Raw genomic sequence first — 25,838 nt, 5'->3', positions numbered from 1 at the left:
TATTCTTTCATTGTTCCTGCCAGGATTGTTGATTTGCGTTCGCAGTTTTTCCTGGAACTGTGAAATCGTTCTACGGCAGAGTCAAGGGTTAGGAAACAAGACCGGAATGAGCTGGTGGGGCTGGATGAAAACCTGAGTCTAAGGGTGGCCGGCATCAGCAGATAGAGACGACAGCTGCCCTCCATTTCTTTCTCTTGTTTTTTGCACGCAAGCTAAGGCGTTCACCATCTGTAAGTCAGACCACCCCCTCCGCCCCCCGCCCCCCCGCCCCCCCGCCCCTCCGCCCCTCAAATACCTCCCTTGCAATTTTGCTGATATGCCCATTCCTTAGTTTGGAATCAGAAGGGGCGGGAGACGACCGCTGTCACTCAACACCGCGGTCCAATGGGAGAAAGGCAATCCCCGCCCCCCGGCTGTATTGTGGGCATGCGCAGTGGGTGTCCCATCGCCAACACCCAGCTGCTGAGAATTGTAGCTAGGGGCTCCGGGGCCCGTGGGAGCCTGTTGTCGGAGTGGGAGGAGGTGGAAGAGGAGGAAGCCGAGGAGGTTGAGGTAAGACGAGCAAGGGAAGGGCGTCCCTGGCCGGACACCCGAGGTCCGATGTCCCTGCAGATGCTGTGCCTCCTTGTTTATACGCGTCGTCAGGTGGCCGTTCTGCGCTTTGCGGCAGGCGCTCGGGGGGCGGAGGGCTGGGGATCCCCAGCTCCCGGCGCGCCCCACGCCCCGCACCCCCCGGCCCACGGGTGAGCGGCGCGGTCTGGCGGCCCGGCCAGTCGAGCCGGTCCGGCGCCTGCAGCCTTGCTGCCTTCCCACGGCCGCCCGGGCCCCGCTCGCTCAGGCGCACCTGCGGGCAGCGCGCACCAGGGCGGGACCGGCCGGGAGCCAGCCCCCGCCAGCTCTGGAATCCGGCTTCTGCCGCGATCAAGACACGGACTGACCACGTCCTCTTTTTAACCCACTGATTTAGAAAACACATTTTAAAGTTCCCCTTCCGGATCTGGAAGAACTGAGCATATAGGGCTACAGTAAAGGGACCAGATACCTTTATTCAGAGGCTCATCGTGGTCGATTTTCTATTTGGCTTGATTAAATCTAACTTTCCTTGACGTTCTCAATACATGTCATTAGTTGGTTTCTATAAAGACGTTTAAAAATACATAAAGTGTCTCAAGATGCCTCCCCTCTCTTGTTTTCTAGATTGTTACTTTATTTAAATTCAGACATAAAGAAACAACATTGCTTTTCTGGTCAGATGCTATATTTTTCTCTCTTAAGTTTCTTCCATTTGCCTGTCTCTCGTATGCATACATTCATTTTAATTTCCATCAATGTATTCTGACTAGAACTATGTATAATTTAAAACTTGTACAGAATCTGGAAGAAAAGGAAATGGTTTTGAAATGCTGCTCTGTTTGTAATGTTGGAGGTGGCCTGAGCCTCAGGGGCATAAACTGATAACAGAGTTAAACTGTCTTGTGATGTGGGCCAGCCTCTGCTTTACAGGCCACTTTGAGAAGTTCCTCTCAAACTTGTGACTAGTTAAGAATTATGCTGTAGTTTTAAAGTTTCTGTAGAAGTTAATATGATACCATATTAACATATTAAGGTCTACCTCATTTTTCTTCAATATTTTACTTCTCCTGCTCCCAATGAAAAAGTCAAACCAAAAGTTTTGTTTAAGATACCAGACTTTAGCTAAGTGCTGGAGGTTGAAAAATATATTAAAAAATCTGCAGTAAGTATGGGTAGAGTTTGCGTGATTCCATTTAATTTGGAAGTTTAGTGTATGAAAGGGTGAAAATAATCCTTGGCATTGTGAACCGAAATCAAATAATATAATAGTTTAACAGTTGGAAGAGCTGAGCTAAAGAATGTGGTTAATCTGTCATATTTATCTTCCAGAGGTAGGGATAGGTATTAAACAATATACTAAGTAGATAATTTTATATGATGATTAACACTATGATGCAGTAAGTTAGAGAGATCAATGGATTGTTGCAGGGGTGGTGACCTCTCACTTCAGATCCAGTGGTCACTGAAGGCTTCCCTAGCATGTGAGGAAATGTTGTTGCGAAAAAGGAGCCAGTCACATGGAGCTCATGGGAAGAAACATCTTTAGACAGGAAGTGGCGCCAAGCACACGCTTAAAGGCAGCAGTAAGCCTGGGCCATTCAGGATCTGAAAGAAGGCACTGGAATTCAGTGTCTTAGAAATAGTGACATTTACCCTCAAACTGGTTGTGTGTTCTTAGGAAATAGGTACATTTATCCACTCTTTCTATAAGTATTTATTAAGCACCTATTGTATAGCCAGGTACTGAGAACAGAGCAGTCTACAAAATAGACTGCCTGCCTCTCATTAATTAGATTATGTAAAGACCTTTAAAGGTACATAGAGTCTTTCAAGATGCCTCCCCTTCTTGCTTTTAGGTTGTTACGTTCTTTAAAATCAGACGTGAAGGAAAAAAAACAACAAAATATTGCCTTTTCTGTCAAATGCTATATTTTGACAAATATATTCTTACATTTGTGGACGCGATGTGGAGGGAAATCCAATGCTGAATGCTAGTGCTCACCATTAAGAAAGTGAAACTGACTATTTCTACTGCTTTGTCCATGCCCCAATGCTTATTGTCCTGTCCAAGATAAAGATCTCTTGTTGCCAGTTCCACTGGCAGCTGAAAGGAAATTGGTGAGTTCCCGTGGCTGCAAAGACCATGTAGATACTAATTAGAGTTAAGAGTATGACTTGGAGATATGGAGGGGAGACTCATTTGTATATAGGTGTGTTTGTGTATGTGGATGGAGGAACCCCTCCCCTCACACACATGCACCCAAGAGGGTAGAAGAGAGTACATAAATAAGAAAAAAGGAACATTTCCTCATCCAGTGTGTTTGTGTTGGCTGTGAGCCAGTTTTTCTAGAGCTCTCGTTGATAAGAGGGAAAGGAAAGAGAAAGATGTCATTGAGCCAGGAGAAAATTTTCTCTGACCATGTAGTAGAATATTATTTGGCTATAAAAGTAATGAAGTATTGATTCATACATCAATATGGATGGGCCTTGAAGACATACTGAGAGAAGAAGCCAGTCACAAAAGAACACATATTGTATGATTCCATTCATATGAAATATGCAGAATAGGCATACCTATGAAGATATAAAGTGGATTAGTTGTTGCCTACAGCTGGGGAGGTTGGAGACCAAGGGGGAGTGGCCGCTTATGGGTATGGACTTTATCTTTAGGGTAGTGAAATGTCCTAAATGTGATGTGGTGATGGTTGCACAACTTGGTGAATGTTTAAAAACACTGTTGGATTGTACACTTCATTATTTTTTTAAATTACAAATGTGCTAAGTAGTGCAATTTTTATATTTTTTTAAATATATTTTTATTGATTTCAGAGAGGAAGGGAGAGGGAGAGAGAGAGAGAAACATCAATGAGAGAGAATCATTGATCGGCTGTCTCCTGCACGCCCTCTACTGGGGATCGAGCCCGAAACCTGGGCATGTGCCCTTGATTGGAATCGAACCCAGGACCTTTCAGTCTGCAGGCCTATGCTCTATTCACTGAGCCAAACCTGCTAGGGCTGGATTGTACACTTTAAGTGGGTAAATCATATGATATGTGAGTTATATCTCAATAAAGTGCTTCTTGAAAAAAAAATAGATGCTTAATTTTGAGATCCAATTGGTGGTTTGTAGATGTTTAGTCTCATTGAATCCCCAGATCCAGTCTTGTTCTGTCTGGGCCCAGAGCTTCAGGTCACTGCAGGCCCAAGTCCAAAGCTGCCTGGAACTTTATTCCTGCTACCCTGCTGCAGTGGTTCTGCTGTCTGCATTGAGGTTTTAATTTGCCCTTTTATGAAATTGGTTTTGGATCTCTCTCTAGGACTTGGTGAGGTCCAGAGGGCCCAGAATAGATAAATTGGATCTGTGGAACAATGAAGAAGAATAGAGAGCATCAAAAAGCTCTCAGGACACATGTCAGTGTTTCAGGCATGGAACCAGTACGGTTGTACCCATCTCAACAGTTCAGCTATTGTACTTCCTGCCAGCACTGACCCTTAGAACAGAAACACGTATTTCCTTGTGGCCTCTTCTCCCCTACCAGAATTCTGCAGTGGTTTCTTATCACAACACATTCAAACTAAACCGGCGTGTAGGGCCCGTCCTCTTCTGTGACACTAGTTTTGTGTGGGAGCCCAGCTTGAGTAGTTTTGGAACCAGAACCCTGGGATTGAATCCCACCTCCACCTGGTGGATGGGCTGGGTTACCTTTCCAGTGACTTAATCTTTATAAACCACAGTTTGCTCATCGTTAAAACAAGGTGTATTTGCCATTACCTACTTTAAAGGGGAGATTTTGAAAATTGAATCAGGTAGTCTTTGTGGAATGCTTCTCATTTCACAGATGTGCAATAAATGTTAGGTCATTCCTCTCTTTTTCTTTCGGTGTTGTCTCTCACTTGTCCCAGCCGTGACTCTTCAGACTCAGAGTTGACCAGGAACCTCTCCTTCCTCTGGGGATTGACACAGTGTGTTTGCTCTAGCCACATGTTCTGGGTCTACCCGCCCCAGGTTTTAGTGCTTTGCCGTTGTTGTTTTCCATACCCAGGTATCGAAGTCTGTTTCAGGAATTCTTTCTAGATAGGGGCAATAGTGATACTGCCTTTCCATAGTCCCTGTCAGTATTGACCTTTTCTTCACTGATTTGTATTGCTTTTGTTGTTTTACATGACTAACTTTATCCTTTCACCTAAAAGACAAACGTGACTTGAACAAATACTTTACCTTTGTTGTTGTATTTGCTTGCAGCTCCCAAGTGCTTCTTTAAAAATTTTTTAAAATTGATTTTAGAGAGAGGAAGGGAGAGGGATAGAGAGAAACATCAATGAGAGAAAGACATGCCCCCTTACTGGGGATCAAGCCTGCAACCTGGGCATGTGCCCTGACTGGCAATCGAACCATGACCTCCTGGTTCATTGGCCAACACTCAACCACTGAGCAGGCCCAAGTGCTTCTTTTAATGCTGGGCCGCTAGCAAACTCGTGGTAGATGGTTGGCTTACAAATTGACCGCCTACAACTCTGCAGTATTCAGTACACACTCAGTGAAAAGATGGTGTAGGAGTAGTTGAAATTCTTTGTTGTTCACAGTCCTGTATATAGGACACCCCTTTTCATTCTTTCTTTTCAAACTCCCAATGGTGTGGTGTGGCTAGAAGAAGAAAAGAATTTCATCTTACCTCCTTACCATAGCAGTAGCCCAGCTTAGCTTCCTGTCCTAATGCTGGCCCTGGAAGAAGAGAGTTGTTCTTGCTCTATCAGGAAGATGTTTGTGTGGTAAGCGTTTTACAGGGCATTGCTTTCTTCCTCGCTTGTTGGCTTTGCTCTTTCAAATTTGACCTTCTTCCTTTTTGATCTCTAAAATTAGAGACCATTAATCATATGTTCCTGAGCTGTATGTTACATTAGAGTAATGAAATTCCTGGGGGTAGCCTGAAGTCTGTATTCTGTTTAATAAATATTTAAATATCTGTTCTGTGCCCAGAATTGTTTTAAATGTTGGAGAAAGATAAATAGCATGTGGGCCCTGCCTTAAAGTTGCTCACAGTGTAAAGACAAAATATATAAACAAATAAAATTATACACAGAAAAAAGGACTTAATAACTCTTCCTTAGAGAAATCAGAGAAGTTCAAAGGCAATGTACAATTGGAACCTTATTTTGTTTAACATGTTTAACCCGACAGTGTCTTATAAAGTTTAGTTGTTTTGATAGACATAGGGGAGAGATTTCAACCCTGTTAGGTTAATCAAGTTTATATTTGCAACCTCCCAGATGGACTGTTTGGAAACTATAAGTCAATAACTTTAAAAATACAACCATGCAACTTTTTGTTGTTGTTATTTAGGTGACTGCTTAGAAAACTGTACAGCCCACCAACATCTGATGAAATTAGTGACTAAGCAAATCAACCATGTCTTACATGCCAGGAGCCATTGGTGACCCCACTCAGCTGGCCCAGCGTATCTCTTCCAACATCCAGAAGATCACACAATGTTGTAAGTTGAGTTTTAAATTGACTTTACTGTTTGTTTTCAGTTCTTAGCTGAACTTGGGGGAGATTAAGAAAAGGACAACTACTAGTGCTTGAGAGATGGAGGAGTTCCCTGAAGAACAGACTTTAGAAGGCTAGAATTCTTTAGAATGAATATAAGAAATAATTATAGCCCTAGCCAGTTTGGCTCAGTGTATAGAGTGTTGACCTGCAGATTCAGTCAGGGCACATGCCTGGGTTGCTGGCTCGATCCCCAGTAGGGAGCTTGCAGGAGGCAGCCAATCCATGGTTCTCTCTCATCATTGATGTTTCTATCTCTCTCTCCCTTTCCCTTCCTCTCTGAAATCAATAAAAATATATTTAAAAAAGAAATAATTATATATAGAAGAGATAACACTGAACTGCATTTTTCTTTAGAGCTTCACTTTTACATAAAGATGTAAAAAAGTAATACTTATGTTTGCTTTATAACTCTCTGATTCTAGGTGAGATTAATGAGACTTGACTAAGTCTCACAGGTTTGGAACGGGGCAGCACTATCAAGTTTTTGTTTCTGCTTTTTTAATTTTTTTTTTATTTATTTCAGAGAGGAAGAGAGAAGGAGGGAGAGAGATAGAAACATCAATGATGAGAATCATTGATCGGCTGCCTCTTGCATGCCCCCCACTGCAGATCGAGCCAGCAACCCTGTTATGTGCCCTTGACCGGAATCGAACCTGGGACCTTTCAGTCCGCAGGCCGATGCTCTATCCACTGAGCCAAACAGGCTAGGGCTCAAGTTGTTAAGGAACGTATGTTTACTAAAAAAATCTGACTGAATATGGTTTAGGTTAATGTTGTAAAGGATAACTATGTGGTATGTTATTCAGGAGCAGGGAAGAACTATGGAGGGAACATTATTATCTATTTAGGCAGATATAGAAGACAACTATCTGGATTCTCCAGATTCCTTTGCTGTACCTGTCAAAGACTGAATATAAGTAGTCTGATCTAATGTGGCATTTTATTAGAAATTATTACACCTCAGAATGTACATAAGACCCAAAAAAATCACTATAGCAGATTTGAGCCTATAGAATTTTTATTTCGTTTTATTCTTTGTTTCTGAATCACAGCTAATCACGTACCTGGATGATTCTAGTCATCTGTGGTCACTCTTTTGACATTCTGGGCATTACCTGGGCAACACTTTTAGAGTGTTAGTATCATTTTATTCTTCAGCCTTCTTCTTTAAGGCTATTCTTTTTACCAGAATGCTAACATACTGCAGAAATAAGGGCTGTTTTCAGATGACCAAACTGTATATCTTTATCTAATCATTAACTTCCCAACAATCATTACTCTATCTGAATGATTTAAGTGAGATATCAGTGTGTTTTGAGACAAAGAAAATAAGTTAGATTACAGATGGCTCTCAAAAGAGTGCCACTGTGCACAGCTGGGTAGAACAAATGCTTATTCTGCTTTGGAGTAATTCTTGTTTTCTTTGGCTATTATTAGAGGAAAAGGAAGTGATTGCTATAGTGTAGAGGTGTCATGTCTGTCCACAGCAGAGACCATAGGAATGGTACATCAGGGATTGTTCCAGTTTGTGCCAGGGCACCAGCATTGTCTCCACCTCATTCTTCCAGCTTCTTGTCTATTCTGATGATGCCCCAAAGAGCCTCTCCTTTCTGTGGCTTCCTTGTTGCTGGTTAGAAATCATGCTGGTAACCTCAGGCCACCTGTGTGAAAATTAAGAGAACTTGTTTTAATTTACATGTGTGGAAAATCAGGACCTCCAAAGAATAGGGAAGGTATCCTCAAGCTAAATGATGCCAGGACTTCTGGGAAGAAGGAGAAATAACTGTAGTGTACTGAGATTTTAAAGTCAGTAGCACTTAGTAGTGTGAAAGATGCATCAGGTGGAGATTGAGTGTGAGCTTGAAATAAAAGGGAGTAAGGGTTAACTTAAATCAGGTCATGCTCCTGAGGAAGAGATCAGTTGATCCAGGCAGATGAGAAGTGGTAAATTGGACCAGAGTTGCATATGCATGGCACAGTTGATTGCTGAGTATGCCACTGCATTGCCATTAGGACAGTTTGGAAGTGGTGATTAGACCCACTACTGTTTCTTGTGAAGACCTATTATAGGGGGAGTGTTTAACCATTAGAAGGTACAACCACCACCTTTAGATATTTGAAGCATATCTTATGTCTTGTGTAAACATAAGAAGCTGCCTTAGCTTAGATGGAGAAGAGGCTGGTAGTGTGAAGACACTGGGAAAGAGCATTTAAGTGGAAGCTACTGCTAGTACTAAATAAAAAGCAGGCAAGAGATTAGTATGTGCAGAAAATACGAAATAAAACTCCAGTGTGGCTGAAATACAACACTTGAGGCAAGAGTGACCGGAAATGAAATCAGAGAGGAGGTTGAGCAGGTCACCTAGAGCCTTGGAGGCTATCTGGGGAGTTTAGATTTCATTCTGAGAAACAGGGAGGAGGCACAATCAGATCTGCACTTTGAAAAGATTGCTTTGGCTTCTCTTAGAAAATAGAGGGGGGACACATTGGCCATCACGGGTGTCTGATGAGAGAGATGTGGCCTACACCAGGGTGGTAGCAGTGGGGACAGAGAGAAATGACGATGTTCTCTGGAGGCAGAGCCAATGGGACTTGATGATGAATGCAGATGGACTGAGAGAGAAAGAGGAATCCAGAATAACTCGTGGTTTTTGCATTGAGCAACCAAGAGAATGGTGAGCGTGTACTGAGATGGGAAGGACTACAGTTCAGAAGTGGTGAGAGTTTTGTTTTGGTCAAGTAACTTTTGAGATGTCTTTTAAACATCTAAGTGAAGCATCTGTTTTAAATACACTGAGTGGCCAGATTATTATGACCTCTGAACACATAATAATCTGGCCACTCAATGTGTGTGTGTGTGTGTGTGTGTGTGTGTGTGTATTAGAGGCCCGGTGCATGAATTTGTGCATGGGTGGGGTTCGGCCAGCCTGGCCAGGGGGAGGGGACATGGGCTTTTGGCCGGCCTGCCTGCTGGTCGAACTCCTGGTCAAGGGGACAATTTGCATATTAGCCTTTTATTATATAGGATATACACTGAGTGGCCAGATTATTATGCATTCAGAGATCATAATAATCTGGCCTCTCAGTGTATATGAATTAGGACATCAGAGTGTCACCAGAATATAAAACCATAGTTCTAAAATAACCGCAAAGGAGTGAGTACAGTTAAGAGAAGAGGACTGGGGCATTAAAAAAAAATAGAGGTCAGGAAGGCAGGGAGAAAGCAACATAAAGAATCAGGAGTGACCAGAGAGATAACAAGAAAATTAGCATTTGGTGGATTTCTAGAAATTAAAAAAAAGGTGTCTCAAGACTGAGTGAGGCATCATTTGTATCTAATGCTGCTGAGAGACTAAGATAAAAGCAGAGAATTGGACCTTGCAAACTGGTGTCTTTGGAAAGAGTGGTCTGATATCCATATTCCAAATATAGATGGAGAAAAGGAGGAAGAAGGATCAAGACTTCTCAGAATCCTGCTCACCTCTGCTTATATACTGACCAGAAATGAGATGTGGTCACATGACCATGCCTAGCTGCCAGGAAGGCTGGATTGCAATGTGCTCACTAAAACTGGGTATTGCTTCATTTGAGAGAGAAGGGGAAAATCAATATTTAGGCAACTGGCAGATTCTACCATGGAAGTAGAAAGAGGATCAAAGAAAGGTTGCATTTTTCCAGTCCAAAAGGGAGATTCTAGGGAGAGTATAATTGTAAAAGAACTGTCTTTGAAGGCTAGTGGGGAAGGGGAATGGATCTTTAGTGTCTGTACTGAGTTGTGTGGTGTAAACAGTAAACGTGGTGGGTGAAGATGAGGAGTTCCTGTCTGAATAAGCTGTTTTTAAACAAAATAGGAGGCAAAGGCATTGGATAGAGAATGGGAAAGAAGGCTGGTGGAAGTCCATGGAAAGAAAGAGAAAGTGATTACTTGTAGTTTTGACAACTGAGAGAATTGACATACCTTGGAGACAGAGAAGGGTTAATGGTAGGTTGAGTATTCATTTGCGATTTGGGGTCATGAATTTAGTGAAACCCGTCATCACTGTATTTTTTCCAATTCTGAGGTTCAGTGTGTAAATGAAGGGAAGTTTAGATTTAGATAGAGTTAGTTGTTAAAAGTTTAATCTACTATCCGGTGTGTGCCACCGAGCAGGGCTGTGAAGAAATCACATGGAAGTGAAAGGCAGAAGTGTAAAATTTCAGTTCACTTTTCCCCATCTGCTAATGCTAATAATACTGGATGAGACTGAATAAAAATGGTACTTTTGCACCGCAATTGGGTGCTCTTTTCACAGTACATTTGCATCTTGTGAATTTGTGTCTGCACAAATTATCTAGTTTTACAAAAGAAACCTAAAGAGAACATGCTGTAAATAAGGTGACACCCTTATAGTTAGAATATGTGCATCTTTCAAGTAAAGCTGTAGTCTTCCTGAGCAGTGGGAAAGCTCATTTTTAAATTAGCTTTGCTATATATAGATTAATGAAAACTTGCCCAATATTGGGTTGTATGGTTTAGTTTATATCAAAAAAAGAAAATAGCAATCAAAAAGATTTTTCTTGGAGGAACCCAAGGATAACATTTAGTAAGATGGGAGTTTAGTGGTGGTGGTGGTGGTGGGGGGGGGGTTGCTTGTTTTTTTTTTTTCTTTCTAATATTTTATTCTGACAGTTCTGTTTTGCAAAGAATAGGATAGATGAAACAAAACGTATTTAAACATTTTTTCCCTTAAACGACTTTTTATTAAAAATAATGCGTAGTCTTATCAATTTGCTTTACTAGTGAAATATTTAAACCATGTTGCAATAACTTAATTTATATAGAACAAAATACTTAAATATTATGAATACTAAAATATAAAATATATTTAGACAAAAATAGATTATATTAACATGACTTCCTAAGAACTCTATTGGGAATGTCTCTGTGGAGCATTTAAAATGATTAAGAAGACATTTTCATCCTGTAGAGAAAGTGTTCTGTTGGCTGTCACAGACTAAGCAAGTATTGTGCTCCCAAAGCTCATCCTTTGCCCACGGCACAGACGGTGTTCTCCGTGGCTGGCCCTGACACGGCGTCTAGTCTTTCCCAGTGCGCCAGGCAGCAATTCCTCGTAGACTGGAGTTGGCCTGTAAGTTAAACTGTTTGTTATCCCAGGTCTAGAAAATCATCGTGAATCAAAGAAATGGTTAAATTTAGTTCTCAAGCTTTGGCATGAGATGTTCAAAAGTAACATTTTTACTAGGAGTATCAGAGACAAACTTCCTACTAGTGACGTATAACACAAAAAAATAAGCAAGCCTTTGGGTTGAAATGGCTGAGTCTGCTGTATAAGGTAAACCCAAGTAGGGTATTTTCATAGGGGCCGTTTATCTTTGCACAGACAACAAACAATATAGAAAAATTTATTCAGAACACACAGAAAGAACTCATGTTTTTTAAAGAAACAGAATAAATGTATTGAAATCTATCACGTAATTATTGTTGTTTTTAACTTAAAAAATAGATGTCAAATATATATATATATTGAGTAGTATATTATTAGTGTATAGCTCAATGAATTACCTGTTACAACACCACACATGTGAATAAATAGAATATTACTAGCCCCTGAAGCTCTTCTCACACTTATACCCTCTCTGAAGATAACTAGTGTCCTGACTTCTAACATGATTAATTTTCTTAGTTTTTAAGCTTTATTTAATAGAATCAAGTAATATGTTTTGTGTTGGACTTCTTTCTCCCATTATATTTTTGGAATTCATCCATGTGGTTGCACGTAATGTAGGTCTTTTGTTTTCATTACTCTATATATTCCATATTCAAACATACCACAATCAATTCTTTCTGTTGTTGATGGACATTTGGAGTGTTTCTGGTTTATGTTTCTTTGCTGCTATGAACATTCTTGTACATTCTGTTGTTTCATGTATGTAGGAATTGGGTCGCTGGATATGTGTATGTACAGCTATAGTAGATACAGCTAAACAGTTACCTAAAGTAGTTGTACCAGGTTATACTCCCACCAACCAGTGATCAGAGTTTGTATTGCTCCAAATCCTTGCCAAATTTGGCATCTACAGTCTTTTACATTTTAGCTATATTTGTACCTCATTATGATTTATATTGCAATTTCCTCATTAGAATCAGACTTTTTAGAATATTACTTAGTTAGGAGAATCAATGAAACCATAGGAAAACTTTCTAATTAGACTAGTTATATGTGTGTGCATGCACATTTTCTGAAATCAGATCCAAATAGCAGTGTGACTTTGAGTGAGCTGTTTCACTTTCTATGACATGATATATATATTTTTTTATAATATATTTTTATTGATTTCAGAGAGGAAAGGAGAGGGAGAGATAGAAACATCAATGATGATGCCCCCTACTGGGGATTGAGCCTGCAACTCAGGCATGTGCCCTTGACTAGAATCAAACTCGGGACAGTTCAGTCCGCAGGCTGACACTCTATCCACTGAGCCAAACTGGCTAGGCCATGATATTCTTATATATATATTTTTTCTCTGGGCTGGGTTATGGTTTTCCACCTTTAACAGGCTATATTTTTAAGCAAAGTTTTAAAGAATCCTGAAAACTCTTACAACATATGCAGGATTATTCTCTTTGTTATTAAGAGACCAATTGCCATATCTGGACCCATAATAAATACTTTAAAAATCCCATAATAGATACAGTCATTCACAAGACCATTTAGACTTAGGTATTATTTCTAAGTATTAAGAGGTGGTACAGTTGTAGTCACAGGGATTTTGGTGTTAATCATGCCAGAATTAGCCACGTTATGAATTGGAGGAAATTAACACATAGAAATGATTAACAGCTGACCATGAAACATAGTCCTTGAGATAAAAGTTTTCCCTATGCACCATGTTGTAGTAAGTCTTCCCATCAATGCTAATGAGAATCTGGCATTTGAGTTGTTCTTTTTGTTTTTTAAGAGTAATCTGAAAGAGGAAGATACAGAGTGGCTAACAGCTTTTGGAAAATGAACAGAGTTGATCCATTGGTAATAAAGTATACTCATCTGAATTTATGTGTTCAGAGTGTTCTGCTAAAATATGCAGGATTTATTACATAGTGTGTGTGTGTGTGTGTGTGTGTGTGTGTGTGTGTGTGTGTGTGTGTTTTCCAGAAGATTTGGGAAGGCAGAACTTTCTGGAGAGGGATAAAATATTTGAACTTAAGCCCATGTTACAAAGGTTAAGAGAAGGTGACTGAAAAATATTTATGTTGAGTCTTTATTGTTTCACTTTTTTAATGCTTAGCTCCTATAGATTATAGTTGTTAGTCCAACACAGATTTGTTTAGAGTTGAAAAAATATTTGTGCTGTAATTAGCTTCTCATTCTGTGTGCATACTTAACTTATTTGTTAATTAGGACCAGTGCTTGGCTCTTGTCCCCATTAGGTCTTTAGGACTATGAGATGAAATACAAAGTCTATATACAAATGTGAACCCTTTTGTTACTACAAGAATGAATACAACTTTTTTCATTAGAGTCTGGTGAAGGAGACACTTGTTTTTGCATCTTAACACATGATTGCACAAAAGGGAAGCTAATGTCAACTTCTCTATTTTAGTGCCAGGGCAAGCTTTTCTTGAAAAAAACAGTCCCAGTCCTGAGCAGTTTATGAAATTTACTGGAGCTGTGTGTATTTTCTCAGGAATTGGGGATTTTTTTCCTGTTGGTGAGCATTTTTGGATGGGAAGGCAATTGATAGAGGAAAGGGAGTTGAAAACTGTTCTCCCTCTCTTCTCCCTCCTCCTCTCCCTCTCCCTCCTAAAATGCTATTTGATTGATAGATAGATAGATCGATCTACTTTTAACATCACACATCTGAAAATGTTTATTGGGTTTCTTTTTTCCCCCTTGAGGAGAAAAACTTCAGTAGCTTTGATTCCATTGTCATTTTCTTTATGCCTCAGCTGTTGGCATTAAACAAGATGGGTGTGGAAATTGTCTCAGTCAAGGGAATTTTAACAAAGGCAACAACTTCTTTTCTCTGGTGACTCTTCTCCTACATGGCCAAACAGGAGTGCTGTCTGTGACCAAACAGGAGTGAGCCCTTTTCTGTTCTATTAATTCCAACTTTAAGATATGACTCCTGGCCATGGCCATTGTGGTTGAGTGTCCGCCCATGCACCAAGGTGTTGGTTCAGTTCCCGGTCAGGGCACATGCCCGGATTGCAGGCTCGATTCCCAGTAGGTGACATGCAGGGGGCAGCTCCAATTACTCCTTTTCTCATGAACCTGTTTTATTTTTATTACGTCTTTTATTAGTAAATTAAACACTACAATTACACCCTACTAAAACGTCAGCTCCCTGAGATCAAATGTCTTTTCACAGCGCTGTCTATGCTATAGGAGCAGTGCCTGGCTTGCATCAGCCCTCCATAAAATCACAATGCATGCTCTAAATTAGGTTACCCAGTGTATTTTAATTACATTTATATATTTTCAAAAAGTAGTAGCTATTCGATAAATTTTTATTTTCCTTTCGTTTGGCCTTATGACGGCAATCTCCCCTCATTTGGTAATAAGATGCTAGCTTGTGAATTGTTTTTTCATCTTTTAGTCTTTATATATTTTTTCTAAGTACCAACCTTTTTTGTTATCTGGTCCATAATCTTTTCTAATGGCAGGGAGTCATGTCTTTATGCATAATTGTTTTCCTCAAGAGCTTTGCATGCAGAGGCTGTTAGGGCTTGTTGGTTGACAAAGGCTAGGACAGAAAATTCTAGAAAGGAGAATGTTGTGGTGCCAATATGTGACCCTGGAAGGAAGGAAGACAGTTGAATAGGATGGGAAGCTGTCAGATGTCATGCCCGCAATGTACAAGTACCTCAGTGAAGAAGCAGCAAGGTGTATAATAAAGACATCATAAAGGAAAGCCAGCACGCTATCTTTGTGAATTCAGTTCTTAAAAGGAAACACATGTGAATGTGAACCATGGAACGAGACCAAGAGGAATGAGCGGGGTAAATAGAGCACACTGTGTAAGCAGATACATGCAGCACTTTGAAAGTACTGGGAGCACTTCCCCAAGGGGCAGCTAGGATTGCTGCTCAGATACTTGAAGGGTTGTAGGTGGAAGAGGTTTCAACAGTTCGTATTTTCATCTCTTTATTTTTTGTTGTTTTTCACCAATTACTGAGCCATATTTTTCATTAAAGAGTAATTGCCTTTCATACTTACTCCAGACTGGGTTTTTAAAAAGCAGATTGCTTTTAAAAAATATATTTTATTGATTTTTTACAGAGAGGAAGGGAGAGGGATAGAGAGTTAGAAACATCAATCAGCTGCCTCCTGCACACCTCCTACTGGGGATGTGCCCGCAACCAAGGTACATACCCTTGACCGGAATCGAACCTGGGACCTTTCAGTCCGCAGGCCTTCGCTCTATCCACTGAGCAAAACCAGTTAGGGCAAGCAGATTTCTTTTAAATTAGTTTGCTTATCCATTGACTTGGGAGAACCCAAAGTTCCTACAAAATAGTGCTCTGTAAGTCTCTCCCAAGGTCCTCTAGTTTCCACTTCACCAGTGCCTCTTATCTGGCATCTCCTCCATGAGTTCTTTTGTGATCTTCCTTTAGAATTGCAGTTGCCTCACTGAGTTAAAAAAAAATGGCAGTTCCATTTTGGGTTATAATTTTTACCTTCTCTGCTTTGTGGCAACATTTTTTTCCTGCTGCATTTTCTTTGTAGGGAATTTGCTATTTTTTCCTATAATTTTCTTGATATATTTTTTGTGTGTGGTTATATCTGTTCTTTTTGTTGTTGTTCAGGAGAATGAGTTTGATGTTCTGGCAGGAGAGTGCTGTGGGGGGAGGGGAAGTGCCCAGTCTCTCTGCTCAAGGTCTCCTTTCTCTCTGCCCTGCATGAGGCCTATTTCTCAGAACCCAGTTTGGTGTAGGAGAGCTTTCGCTTCCATTGGCCCCAAGATACACAGCCACCTCTTCCTGAGGAGTCTGCCTCCTTCCCTTTTCCACCTCCCCCAGCAGAGGACCCCGGTCCTCTCAGGCCTGCTCCTGGTCCCACTCCGGGGTGATTATGTTCCTCTGGAAGGGGACATTTGCTGGTGATATCTTGCCGCTCTGCCTCCCCCACTCTGCTCTCAAACTCCCCTATTTCCTACCCCACCCACGTGGCTTCCCACACAGGATCTGCTCTTTTCTGTTGCTTTTGCTCATGTGTACATATTTTTGAGAATTTTGTTGTTGTCTTAATTTCTCTGCAAATGTAACTTTGATGAGTCCCCTCTCTTACCACCCCCCAACCCCCGTGTTCTTTATGGCTTCAGGAAGGAAGATTCAGACACAAACTTCGACCATGTTCCTATTGGAAGCAGAAACCCATTTTCAGTGTTTTAGCAACATCTGAGTAGCGCTATTTGGGTAAATAGCCCTGATCAGAAATTAGGACTGAGGTAGCGATTTGGGAATCGCTGCTGCTGCCATGTACATTGGAGGTGAACTTCATGACGTGGCCTACCTTTGGCTGCTTTTGGAGCTGAAGGAGAGTTATTGAGCCAAGCTCACCAGGGAGGTGGGCCAAGGGTTGGGGGTGGGGGGCGGTCAGGAAGGTTGGAGAACTAGAATGAGGCTTTATCTTACCCCCACCCCTTTATTGAGATCCTTTTATTTTTTTTAAGGATTGTTTTCAATTTTAAAACTACAAAATAGATTTTATACATTTCTGCCATAAACAAAAACAAACAATAAGCCAGGACTCCACATAAGCAAACTGAGAACAGCTATTTTCAGAATACGTGATAAAATGTTTTACAATAATAAGCTGTCCAGTTTTTAAAATAAAACGGTTGAAAACTCAGAGGTCTTCAGGTGGCACATACCAGACAACTTTGAGGAGGGAACAGAATGTGTGGGTAACGGCTCTCACATTGTTGAAAACCTGATTTTGCCGAGAGCAAAGGTCTGTTCCATGACTCCTACGTTTATACAGGTTGGCTTGTTTTTTTTTTTCTCAAGAAAACAAACCGTAGGAAGGAGGCACTAATGACAACACAGCTTTCCAAGGACCTTGTAACACAGCAGTGTCCTCTTCTAAACATGACTTGAGAGACAACGAGGGGATCCTGGCGAAGACTTTCCTTTCAGACGCAGGTTAGGAGCCGCTTCGCCAAGTCCTGGCCCGTGCTCACTGCTCACACAGGTCACCTTCTCAGGGGCCACTCCCTGCCCGGGTCTTTGTCACTTCTGATTCCAGACCCTCTCAGAGCAGGTGAACTGAGCAGGTGCGTGAGATAAAACTTTAGGACTGACTATCTCTGCTGAGATAGAACTGGCCGCCAAGTCCTGGCGTCTCAGGAACGGAACTATTGCTCCCATGCAGTCAAATGACTTGTTTTTGTACTTTATTTTTAAGAGCATGCCTTCAGATTTAACTCTTTATTAACCTACAATAAGTTTAAAATGCCCTAAGTTTCTACTTTGTTAGTAACCTCTCTGCCTTTCTACCTTTGAAGTATCTGGGAAGGACACAGTGAGGAATTGGAAATGGAATGTGTTCCAAATGTGAAATTGTTTTGTGGGGACAGCATCTGCCTTCGCCTGCTGGGCCGGCGGCACAGCAAACCGCTGGGCTTGGCCAGCCCTGGAGGCCCTCGTCCACTCGAGATCCATCCTGTGGAAGGACTGCATCCTCCTCGCCACCCCTGCTTGTCTCCACAATTTGCGTCAGTTCTTTTACCCACAAAGAAGATAAACTCCCTGTTCAGGTCACAAGATGGAGCATGAGATAGACAGCCTATTTGGAAAAAAGCTCGTAATTCTTTCAGGTTCTCTAGGGAGTTTTCTCCACTTGTGGTGTGCCTTTTAGAATTATAATGCACCTTTCTTGTTTTTTCTTGGAATATGAAATAGACCAAGTTGACTTGATTTTTTTTCTTAGGACCTTTTTGTATTGATCTTTTTTTCAGCTACTGATACAGGTATTTACTTGTGATACATTTTCCCAGGCACCTTGTACCTTGTAACAAACCTAACCTAATGATTCTCTAATTGTAGTTAACATGACCAGTTTTAATATATATGTAGAATCTACATATATAAAAGGCTAATATGCTAAGTGCCCATCTAGGTAATGATATCACGTAGCAATGCCCGGCTTCCTCTCCCAAGCGACTAGCCTCCTAGGAGTTTCTTCAGCCCAGGAACACGACTTGCTTTATAGCGAGGTAGAAACATTTTACACTGTAACCAAATGTCTGTGAAGTGTTTTCCCATGCCTCATCTCATTTGATCCTCACAGAAGTCCTGGAGTAGATAGATAGGAGACTCGGTGGAATCCTATTTTCTTTTCATTAGCTGGAAAACAGAGGTTTAGAAAGTTTAGAAACTTGACCCAACTGAAAAGAAGTAAGAAATGGTGGACCTTGAAAATGACTTCAGGTTTTGTCACTGCACAGAATATAGTCAAACACTGCTGCAGTTAAATATTTCACCCTTTGTTCTCCCTGTGTGACCTACAATAATAATTTGCTTTGTGTTGATATTTATTGCTATGTTGCTGACAATTACCTGAAAGAGAAGTTGCGGTGCTTCACTGGGCTGGGAAAAGTTTAGCTACATCAGAAAGCAGGTCTAATTAAGCAAGTTTATTCTATATCTATAAAAGGCTAAGTTGACTCGCACATGCGTGATACACATAAAACTCTCACTGACGCCAATCGCACGCATGTGTTTTGATCTGTCATTGTCAGTCGTGAATTTGGTGATTGACACTTCTATTATAGAAAAAGGGCGAATAGTGATATTAAAATATTTCTTCTAATTTCCTTTCAATGTGCACAAATTCGTGCACTGGGCCACTAGTCTCTTATAATACTGTAAACCACTGTTTAAAACGGGTAGAGGGTTTGATAGGTGAGAAAAGAGTTGAGTGTAAAACAGAGTTTGTTTCTTTTAATATTTACTTTTTTTTTTTCTAGTTCAATCACATCACTTGTATGTAAATGCTAGATACTTGTCAGGTAGCTGACTCCTGCCTCCTAAATATGGGGTATAACTATCTTGTGTCAATTGATATCTATCATTATCGCTACAATTGTTATAACAGGGAGTAAAGTTGTGGTACCCTCCTGAAGCATGGCTCACATTCGTTACTTATGTAAGTATTCATTTCTGACTTCAGGAGAAAAACAAACCAGTTTATACTGTAGCTCTCATTTATTGAGCTCTTACTATAGCCAGTAAAAGGTGCTCACATACATCGTTCTCAGTTGAGGTTCATGATAACTGAGAGGAGCTGGTTTTCTCACCGTTTGACTCTTGAAGCAATTCTAGCTTGGAGAGATTAGGTAAACTGGCCAAGGTCAGCATCCAGGACGAAGAGGTCAGGTTTCCAAATCAGGCTGTCTGGCCCCAAGGTTGCTTCCTGGTCGGCAATAAACTCGACTTCTTCTTCCTCAGTGTGCTGTGGGTGAGACCGAGTCAGAATCTGAAAGTCTCTTGTCCCACTGATACAGGTATTTACTTGTGATACATTACTAATCATGTTTCCTATGATTGGCTGTTACAACTTGAGTTGTTTTGGGTTGAGCAATGGGAATGTTTTTTGTGCCAAGAGAGAAGATGGCTGTATTCTATTCTGTTATTTGAAGGCGTTCTCTGTGCCTGTTAGGGTTGGCCCAGGGTGCTCCTTAGCCTGCCATCTCACTGGTCCAACGGTGTCCTCCCTATTCCCCGGGGAACTGGCAGGTCACATTACATAGCCTTAAACACCAACTGCTGCCTCAGTTTTATGACACAAAAATTACTTTCCTATGAAGCATTTTTTTAAGTATTCCACTAGATGGCAGCAGACCCCCGTGGAACAGAATGGGTCTTCAGTCCTGAAGCTCTGCATATTCCGAGAGGGGGACTGTTTTTGTTTTGAGGAAATAGCAATGCACATTTTCTTGGATGTTTGGATGTAAAGGAAATAGCATTCTCTTGATTTTATGAAAAATGTAACATATTGCCTAAGGTCACCTCTCTAGAAGTGAACAATGTTAAAATAATTTGTTCATTGTACCCTTGCAGAGGTACATCTTGATCTGATCCTACCTCCTTGGACTATGTAAATTTTTTTTTTTTTTCAAGAAACTGTTTAAGGTTATGTAAAGAATATGTTCCTTAAGTTTCATTTTCAAGAGTTTTCTTTAAAGTTGGACATATGCTGCCCTAACTGGTTTGGCTCAGTGGATAGAGCGTCAGCCTGTGGACTAAAGGGTCCCAGGTTCGATTCTGGTCAAGTACCTTGGTTGTGGGCACATCCCCAGTAGGGAGTGTGCAGGAGGCAACTGATCGATGTTTCTCTCTCATCGATGTTTCTAACGCTCTATCCCTCTCCCTTCCTCTCTGTAAAAAAATCAATAAAAAAAAAATAAAGTTGGACATATGCCAATTAAAATTGAATATGACTACCCCATAAATTCACAATACCCAGGCTAGATAATGAAATGAAACCCATTAGATTTGCCATGGAGAAATCAGGAGTGATTATCCGTTTATCCACATCACCATCCAGTTTGTCATCCACCTAGAAACTTCTTTATTTGACTGTAATTGCTGCTCTATAGCTGGAAACCGGTGCAGTTTGTATTAGTACTTTTCCCCTGAGTAGCCATTCCATGTTTCTCTGCCTTCATTCAACACTATGACTGGTTAGAGTGATCCAGACTTTCAAACCAGGGTCCCCGTTGCTCCAGCTCACATGTTGTGTGACACTAACTGTTCTGGTTAAAGTTGGCAGTGTTAACTAGTTCCCTCCAGCTGCTCTCTAAGATTAAGTTCCTTCTCCTCTCACGTTGGTATGAGTTGGTATACCCTAACCTCCCATTAGCAACGACCTCAGTCAGTGACATATACTATCCCGGCACCAAGTGGACAGATGCATTCTTCTACTCGGGTGAAGGCATGGTTGTATTTCTGACTTGGATATTGTCTCTGTCACCGCCGGAGATGGAAGAAAATTTGCCGTGGGGTAATTTGGTACACATGTGAAATATGTGTCTTCAACTTTCACCCCTTAGTTCCCAAATCTAAGTTTTCTTTCTGGCTGTGGGTGAAACAGCACCCTGGAGTGGTTATCCTTTGAGAGCATAATGATCCTGTGGGACAGCTTTCGAAAATACTGTCACCCAGGCGACACCATCATTGAGCCTTCGTTAGGTCATTAAACATTCCAGCCCAGCAGGTTCTAGATAAAGGAGTACTGGCAGGGCAATGAATCCCTGTGTCCTTGGAAGATCTGTTCTTTTTTTTTTTCTCTGTAAAGTGAGTGTCTTGCTCAGAAGCACTGGTGTGTGGAATACCTTGATTGTGACTGATAAATGGACTGGGAAGCTGGTAGAATCTTGGGGTGATCTACAGCGCTACTGTATCAGTGAATATAAAATTCTGCCTCCACCAAGGTGGAAGGGGTATCATCATCTTGCCACTGGGTGGCTGCCTGGTACCTCTAAGAATGATGTCATGTCACATATTTACATTTGCTTGCTGTTGCTACAAAGTGGTATGTAGCATTGCCAGTAATCATGTCACTGTGAGAAACGGGAAGTCCATGTAGATGAGCCTATATGTGGCTTTTATTCCTCCATTTCCAGTTTATTTTCCCATTGGACAAATGCTATAAGAAGTGGGGTGAGGGGCAAGCTGACTGGCATACATAGAACAAAATGAAGTAAGAGATATGCCAATGAGACCACGTAACACCTAATGCACAGTGGGCCGCTCAGGTCGCTTGGTTACCTAGTATACCATTGTTTACTTTTAATCCTGGGCTCAGTAGCAAGATCGAAACTCTTCCTCAGAAGGATAAATGGGTTTGCCAAAGAGAGCATGATTCAGCCTCAAGATTCTAAGGGACTCCAATGGATTTTTTTTTTTTCCTATTGGGACTTTAGGACTGGTTTTATACAGCATCCTGGTAATAAACAGGCATTTCAGTTACCATTGGATCAATGGGGTCATTAAAGCCAAGTTGTGGAGCTACTTGTACTAGCACTTGAACTAGCTGGATTGCAGTTTCTTTGGGGGAGTTGAAGCCAGAGCTGGCCACCTTTTGGGGCATTCAGTAAAACGGGTTGGGGCAGCAGAATTCTCACCAAGCACTGTTCCCTATTTGTATTGAGACTAAAGAAAAGCAATTTGTCATTTGCTTTGCAGGAGTAGGTCACCAATGCATACAGATTAAGGGACCAACTGAAAGCATACTCCTCATGTTTTCTATTTCTTTTAGGATAGAGCAAAGCGAACTTAAATGATATCAGCAGGTCTACACAAGATACCAGAATTTGTGATGGTCTGTGGTAAATGTCCCATTTTGAAGAGCTTGTCAATTGGAGTCACTATCGACTAGGGTTCTGCTAGCCATCCTGACTTATCTTCTGCATCCTCCAGGCAGACCAATAAATGGGAATAGGAGGGGCATCACCACTCTCAGCTTGTCAGGTTTTCGGTGGCATTTCTGAGCAAGGACATAGGGATTGGAGTTGCTCTTGGTTCACTGTTTTGTCAGAGTGCAGAGCCACCAAAGCCTTTCAATTTTCTCTTCCTTTCTTTAACCTGTAGGCAGAAAGCATTAAAACTGGGGCTGCTGAGTCTGTTTAAAAAAAAATAAACTAGGGGAATAACCACTTGGGGTATTTAGGCTCCCACTGGGCCTATCAGAAGCAGTTGAAATTCTTTTTTGGGTGAGTGATAGTTTTCCTCTTTTTAAAATATTATTTTTTTTCAATTATCATTTACATTCAATATTCTGTATTAGTTTCAGGTGTACAGCACAGTGGTTAGAAAATCATATACTTTAAAAAAAATTTTATTCTCACCTGAACATATGTTTATTGATTTGAAAGAGGAGAGAGAGAGAGAAATCTATGTTAGAAACATGCATCAGTTGCCTCCCGTACTCGCCTGACTGGGGATCAAACCTGCAATGTAAGTACGTGCCCTATGGAGAAGCGAACCCACAACCTTTTGGTGTATGGCGCCCCAACCTGCCCATGGCTTAATATGACTTTTTAAAAAGACAAGAGAGGCGGTCAATGCCTGCCTTTATCCTATAGAGGTCTACACTTCAATTAGTCTGACCAACATACTTGAAAAAACAAAAATAAAAAACAGCTTTAAACCTCTAAAAGATATTCCAAGAAAATCTGTTGAGGTAAAAAGAAAATATATAACTAATTGCAAGCAGCCATAAGTTAAAAACAGCAAACAAGAATTCTCTACCCTGCCAAAGGAAAATCTGCCTGAATCAAAGCAAAAGAGATTCCTTTGGAACTAGCTGGGTGGTTAACAATTGCTATATGCGGTATGATTCCTCTTCAGTATTTATGCTTTCCAACTCTGATTTGAAAGCGGTGATCATTACGTCATCCTCAGTGAACAACAGTTACCCTGTGTTTTGGAATACAATCATTCCCTTTATATCCCATAAATAAATAATGACTATTTAAAAGCATTTAAGCTATATACGTAAACCACTTACTTTAAATGAAAAGTATGGGTGGGTTGGATTGTTTTTCTCTAGTTCTTAAGCTGGATTTTCAACTCATTTTTACTTGGCATTTCATGTATACACGTCCAACTATGTAACCTCCCCTATTGTGAAGAGCTTTTTTCTTCTTCTTCTTTTTTTTTTTTTAATTGCATTGGTCATAGACTTCTGGTTTGTGAGCTTAGCATGAATTTTAAATCCCTGATTTTTAACTTCAAGTATTTTAAACCTATAGACAAATAAAACTATGGTATAGTGAGCTTTTTATGTACCTTCACCTGGGTTCACCAATTGTTGAAATTTTTCAACATTTGTTTATTATCCCTCACTCCAAATTCAACTTCTTCAATGGTCTCCACAATTTTTTTATAGCTTTATTTTTTTCTGATTTAGAAGCTAGTGAAAAATCACATTGCATACTTTATTATTTTGGGCTCTTCCATTCTTTAATTTAGAAAACTCTTGCTTTTAATTTTTTTCCTTTTGCATACTTTATTATTTTGGGCTCTTCCATTCTTTAATTTAGAAAACTCTCTTGCTTTTAATTTTTTTCCTTTTGTAGCATTGACATTTTAAAAGTCTAGGCCATATTTTTGTAAATTATCTGATTCCTTTCTCATGATTAGATGCAGGTTAAATATTTTGGCAAGACAAACGCATAGGTCCTATTGTGATTTTCTCATCGCATTGTCAGGAGGCTCTTAGTGCCAGTTTGTACCATTAGTGGTGCTAAATGTGATTATTCGTTTTAAGCTACAAATTTACTTCTGATAAGTTAGCTCTTTTATAATTAATGCCATCTATGTGGTAGTAATTTCAGGTCTTGTGAATATCCTGTGGTTTTCTCATCCTTTGATGATCTGCTTGAATCACTTATTACACTGTAATTGAAAAATGATTTTTTCCTAATTCTGTTATTCCTCCCTCGTTTATTAACCATAATTCATTTACTTTATATTTATATTCCAATGAATTGTGTAATTGTTGCAATTATCTTTCTCACAATTTTTAACTGAAAGTCCATGTGCCAATGCATCTAATGTTCTGATGGGGGAGGGAAGAATATAATACCTTTGGATCGTAAGTGCAGTTTACTATGTTAATGCCCCCACACAATTTCCTCTTGAAAATTAATTCATTATCACTAATTAGATTCAAATAAGCCATTTATTTCACTTTTTTAACTGTTTTCTATATTTATCTTTGTTTTTCTAACTTCCCAATTGCTTATATTAATTTCTAACTTATTTTCTGTTGCCTTACCATCTGTAACAATTGTACATTTATTTTCCATCATAATAGCTGTGGAAATACAGAGGACACTGAATCAACTTGGAACACCTCAAGATACACCTGAATTGAGGCAACAGCTGTAAGTATTTAATTAAACAAAAAGACAAAGGAAGAATGGGAAAAAATAACTGTTATATTCCTTTCAAAGTGTGTAGTGTTATGCTTACTGGAGAAAACAATGGGAAATTAATAAGGAATTTCTGCTCCCCTATTTGTACCAAGCTTTTGTGTACGTTTTTCCCTATCCAGAGTAGGCAGATGTTTGTTTGTTGTTTTTTAAAGATATGGCTTACCATATCAAAGCAGAACTTTAGTTACTTTTCTTATACTTTTTTTTCATTTTCCAGTTTTATTTATTTTAAAAATCTTTATTGTTGAAAGTATTACATATGTCCCCTTTGTCCCCCCATTGACCTCTCCTAGCCCGCCCCCGCCCCAAGCCTTCACCACCCTATTGTCAGTGAACATGGGTTTTCTTATACTTTTTAAATGAGTTGTTTTTTATGGCTTTTGAAAGCTAGTACTCTAAGCTTCTCTGTGTGTGTGATTTACTTCCCATGGCTATCCATCCCTACAGTGCTACAGTGACCAGATTTTTATTTGGTTTAGATCAAATACATATCCAATATGGGCTATTCCCCACAAACTTATACCAACATACTTGAATTTCAGGAAGCATTAGTCTCTGTTAAAAAATATATGTTTATGTAATACATATTTCAGTAAATTAATATGCTGTTAGAAGAACAGCAGTTGTATTTTGTGGTGTTATAGATTTTACAGAGTGTTTTTTTGCACATTTTCTCATCTGAACCTTATAAAATTGGGGTGAAATAAATCAAAAGAACTATTTTCATTTTGCTTATAAGGAAAACATGTCCACTCGGGGTTTGATG

At 40.2% G+C, this 25,838-nt stretch overlaps 1 protein-coding gene across 1 annotated transcript in view; it reads left to right on the top strand.

Moving 5' to 3' along the window:
- The first annotated feature begins 422 nt into the window (after nt 1–422).
- The window catches only part of STX7 (syntaxin 7), a 37,390-nt gene continuing 11,974 nt past the window's right edge, over nt 423–25,838 (top strand). Inside the window, exons 1-3 of the mRNA XM_080664042.1 lie at nt 423–552; nt 5,915–6,065; nt 24,952–25,021. Coding sequence (XP_080520168.1) covers nt 5,981–6,065; nt 24,952–25,021 — 155 coding nt within the window. The 5' untranslated portion in view covers nt 423–552; nt 5,915–5,980. The remainder of the gene's footprint in view (nt 553–5,914; nt 6,066–24,951; nt 25,022–25,838) is intronic.

This window comes from Plecotus auritus, assembly GCF_963455305.1.
Source record: "Plecotus auritus genome assembly, chromosome: 4".
Lineage (NCBI taxonomy): Eukaryota > Metazoa > Chordata > Mammalia > Chiroptera > Vespertilionidae > Plecotus > Plecotus auritus.
Note: the sequence above shows the minus strand (reverse complement) of the source record. Positions and strands in the feature narration are given on the sequence as shown.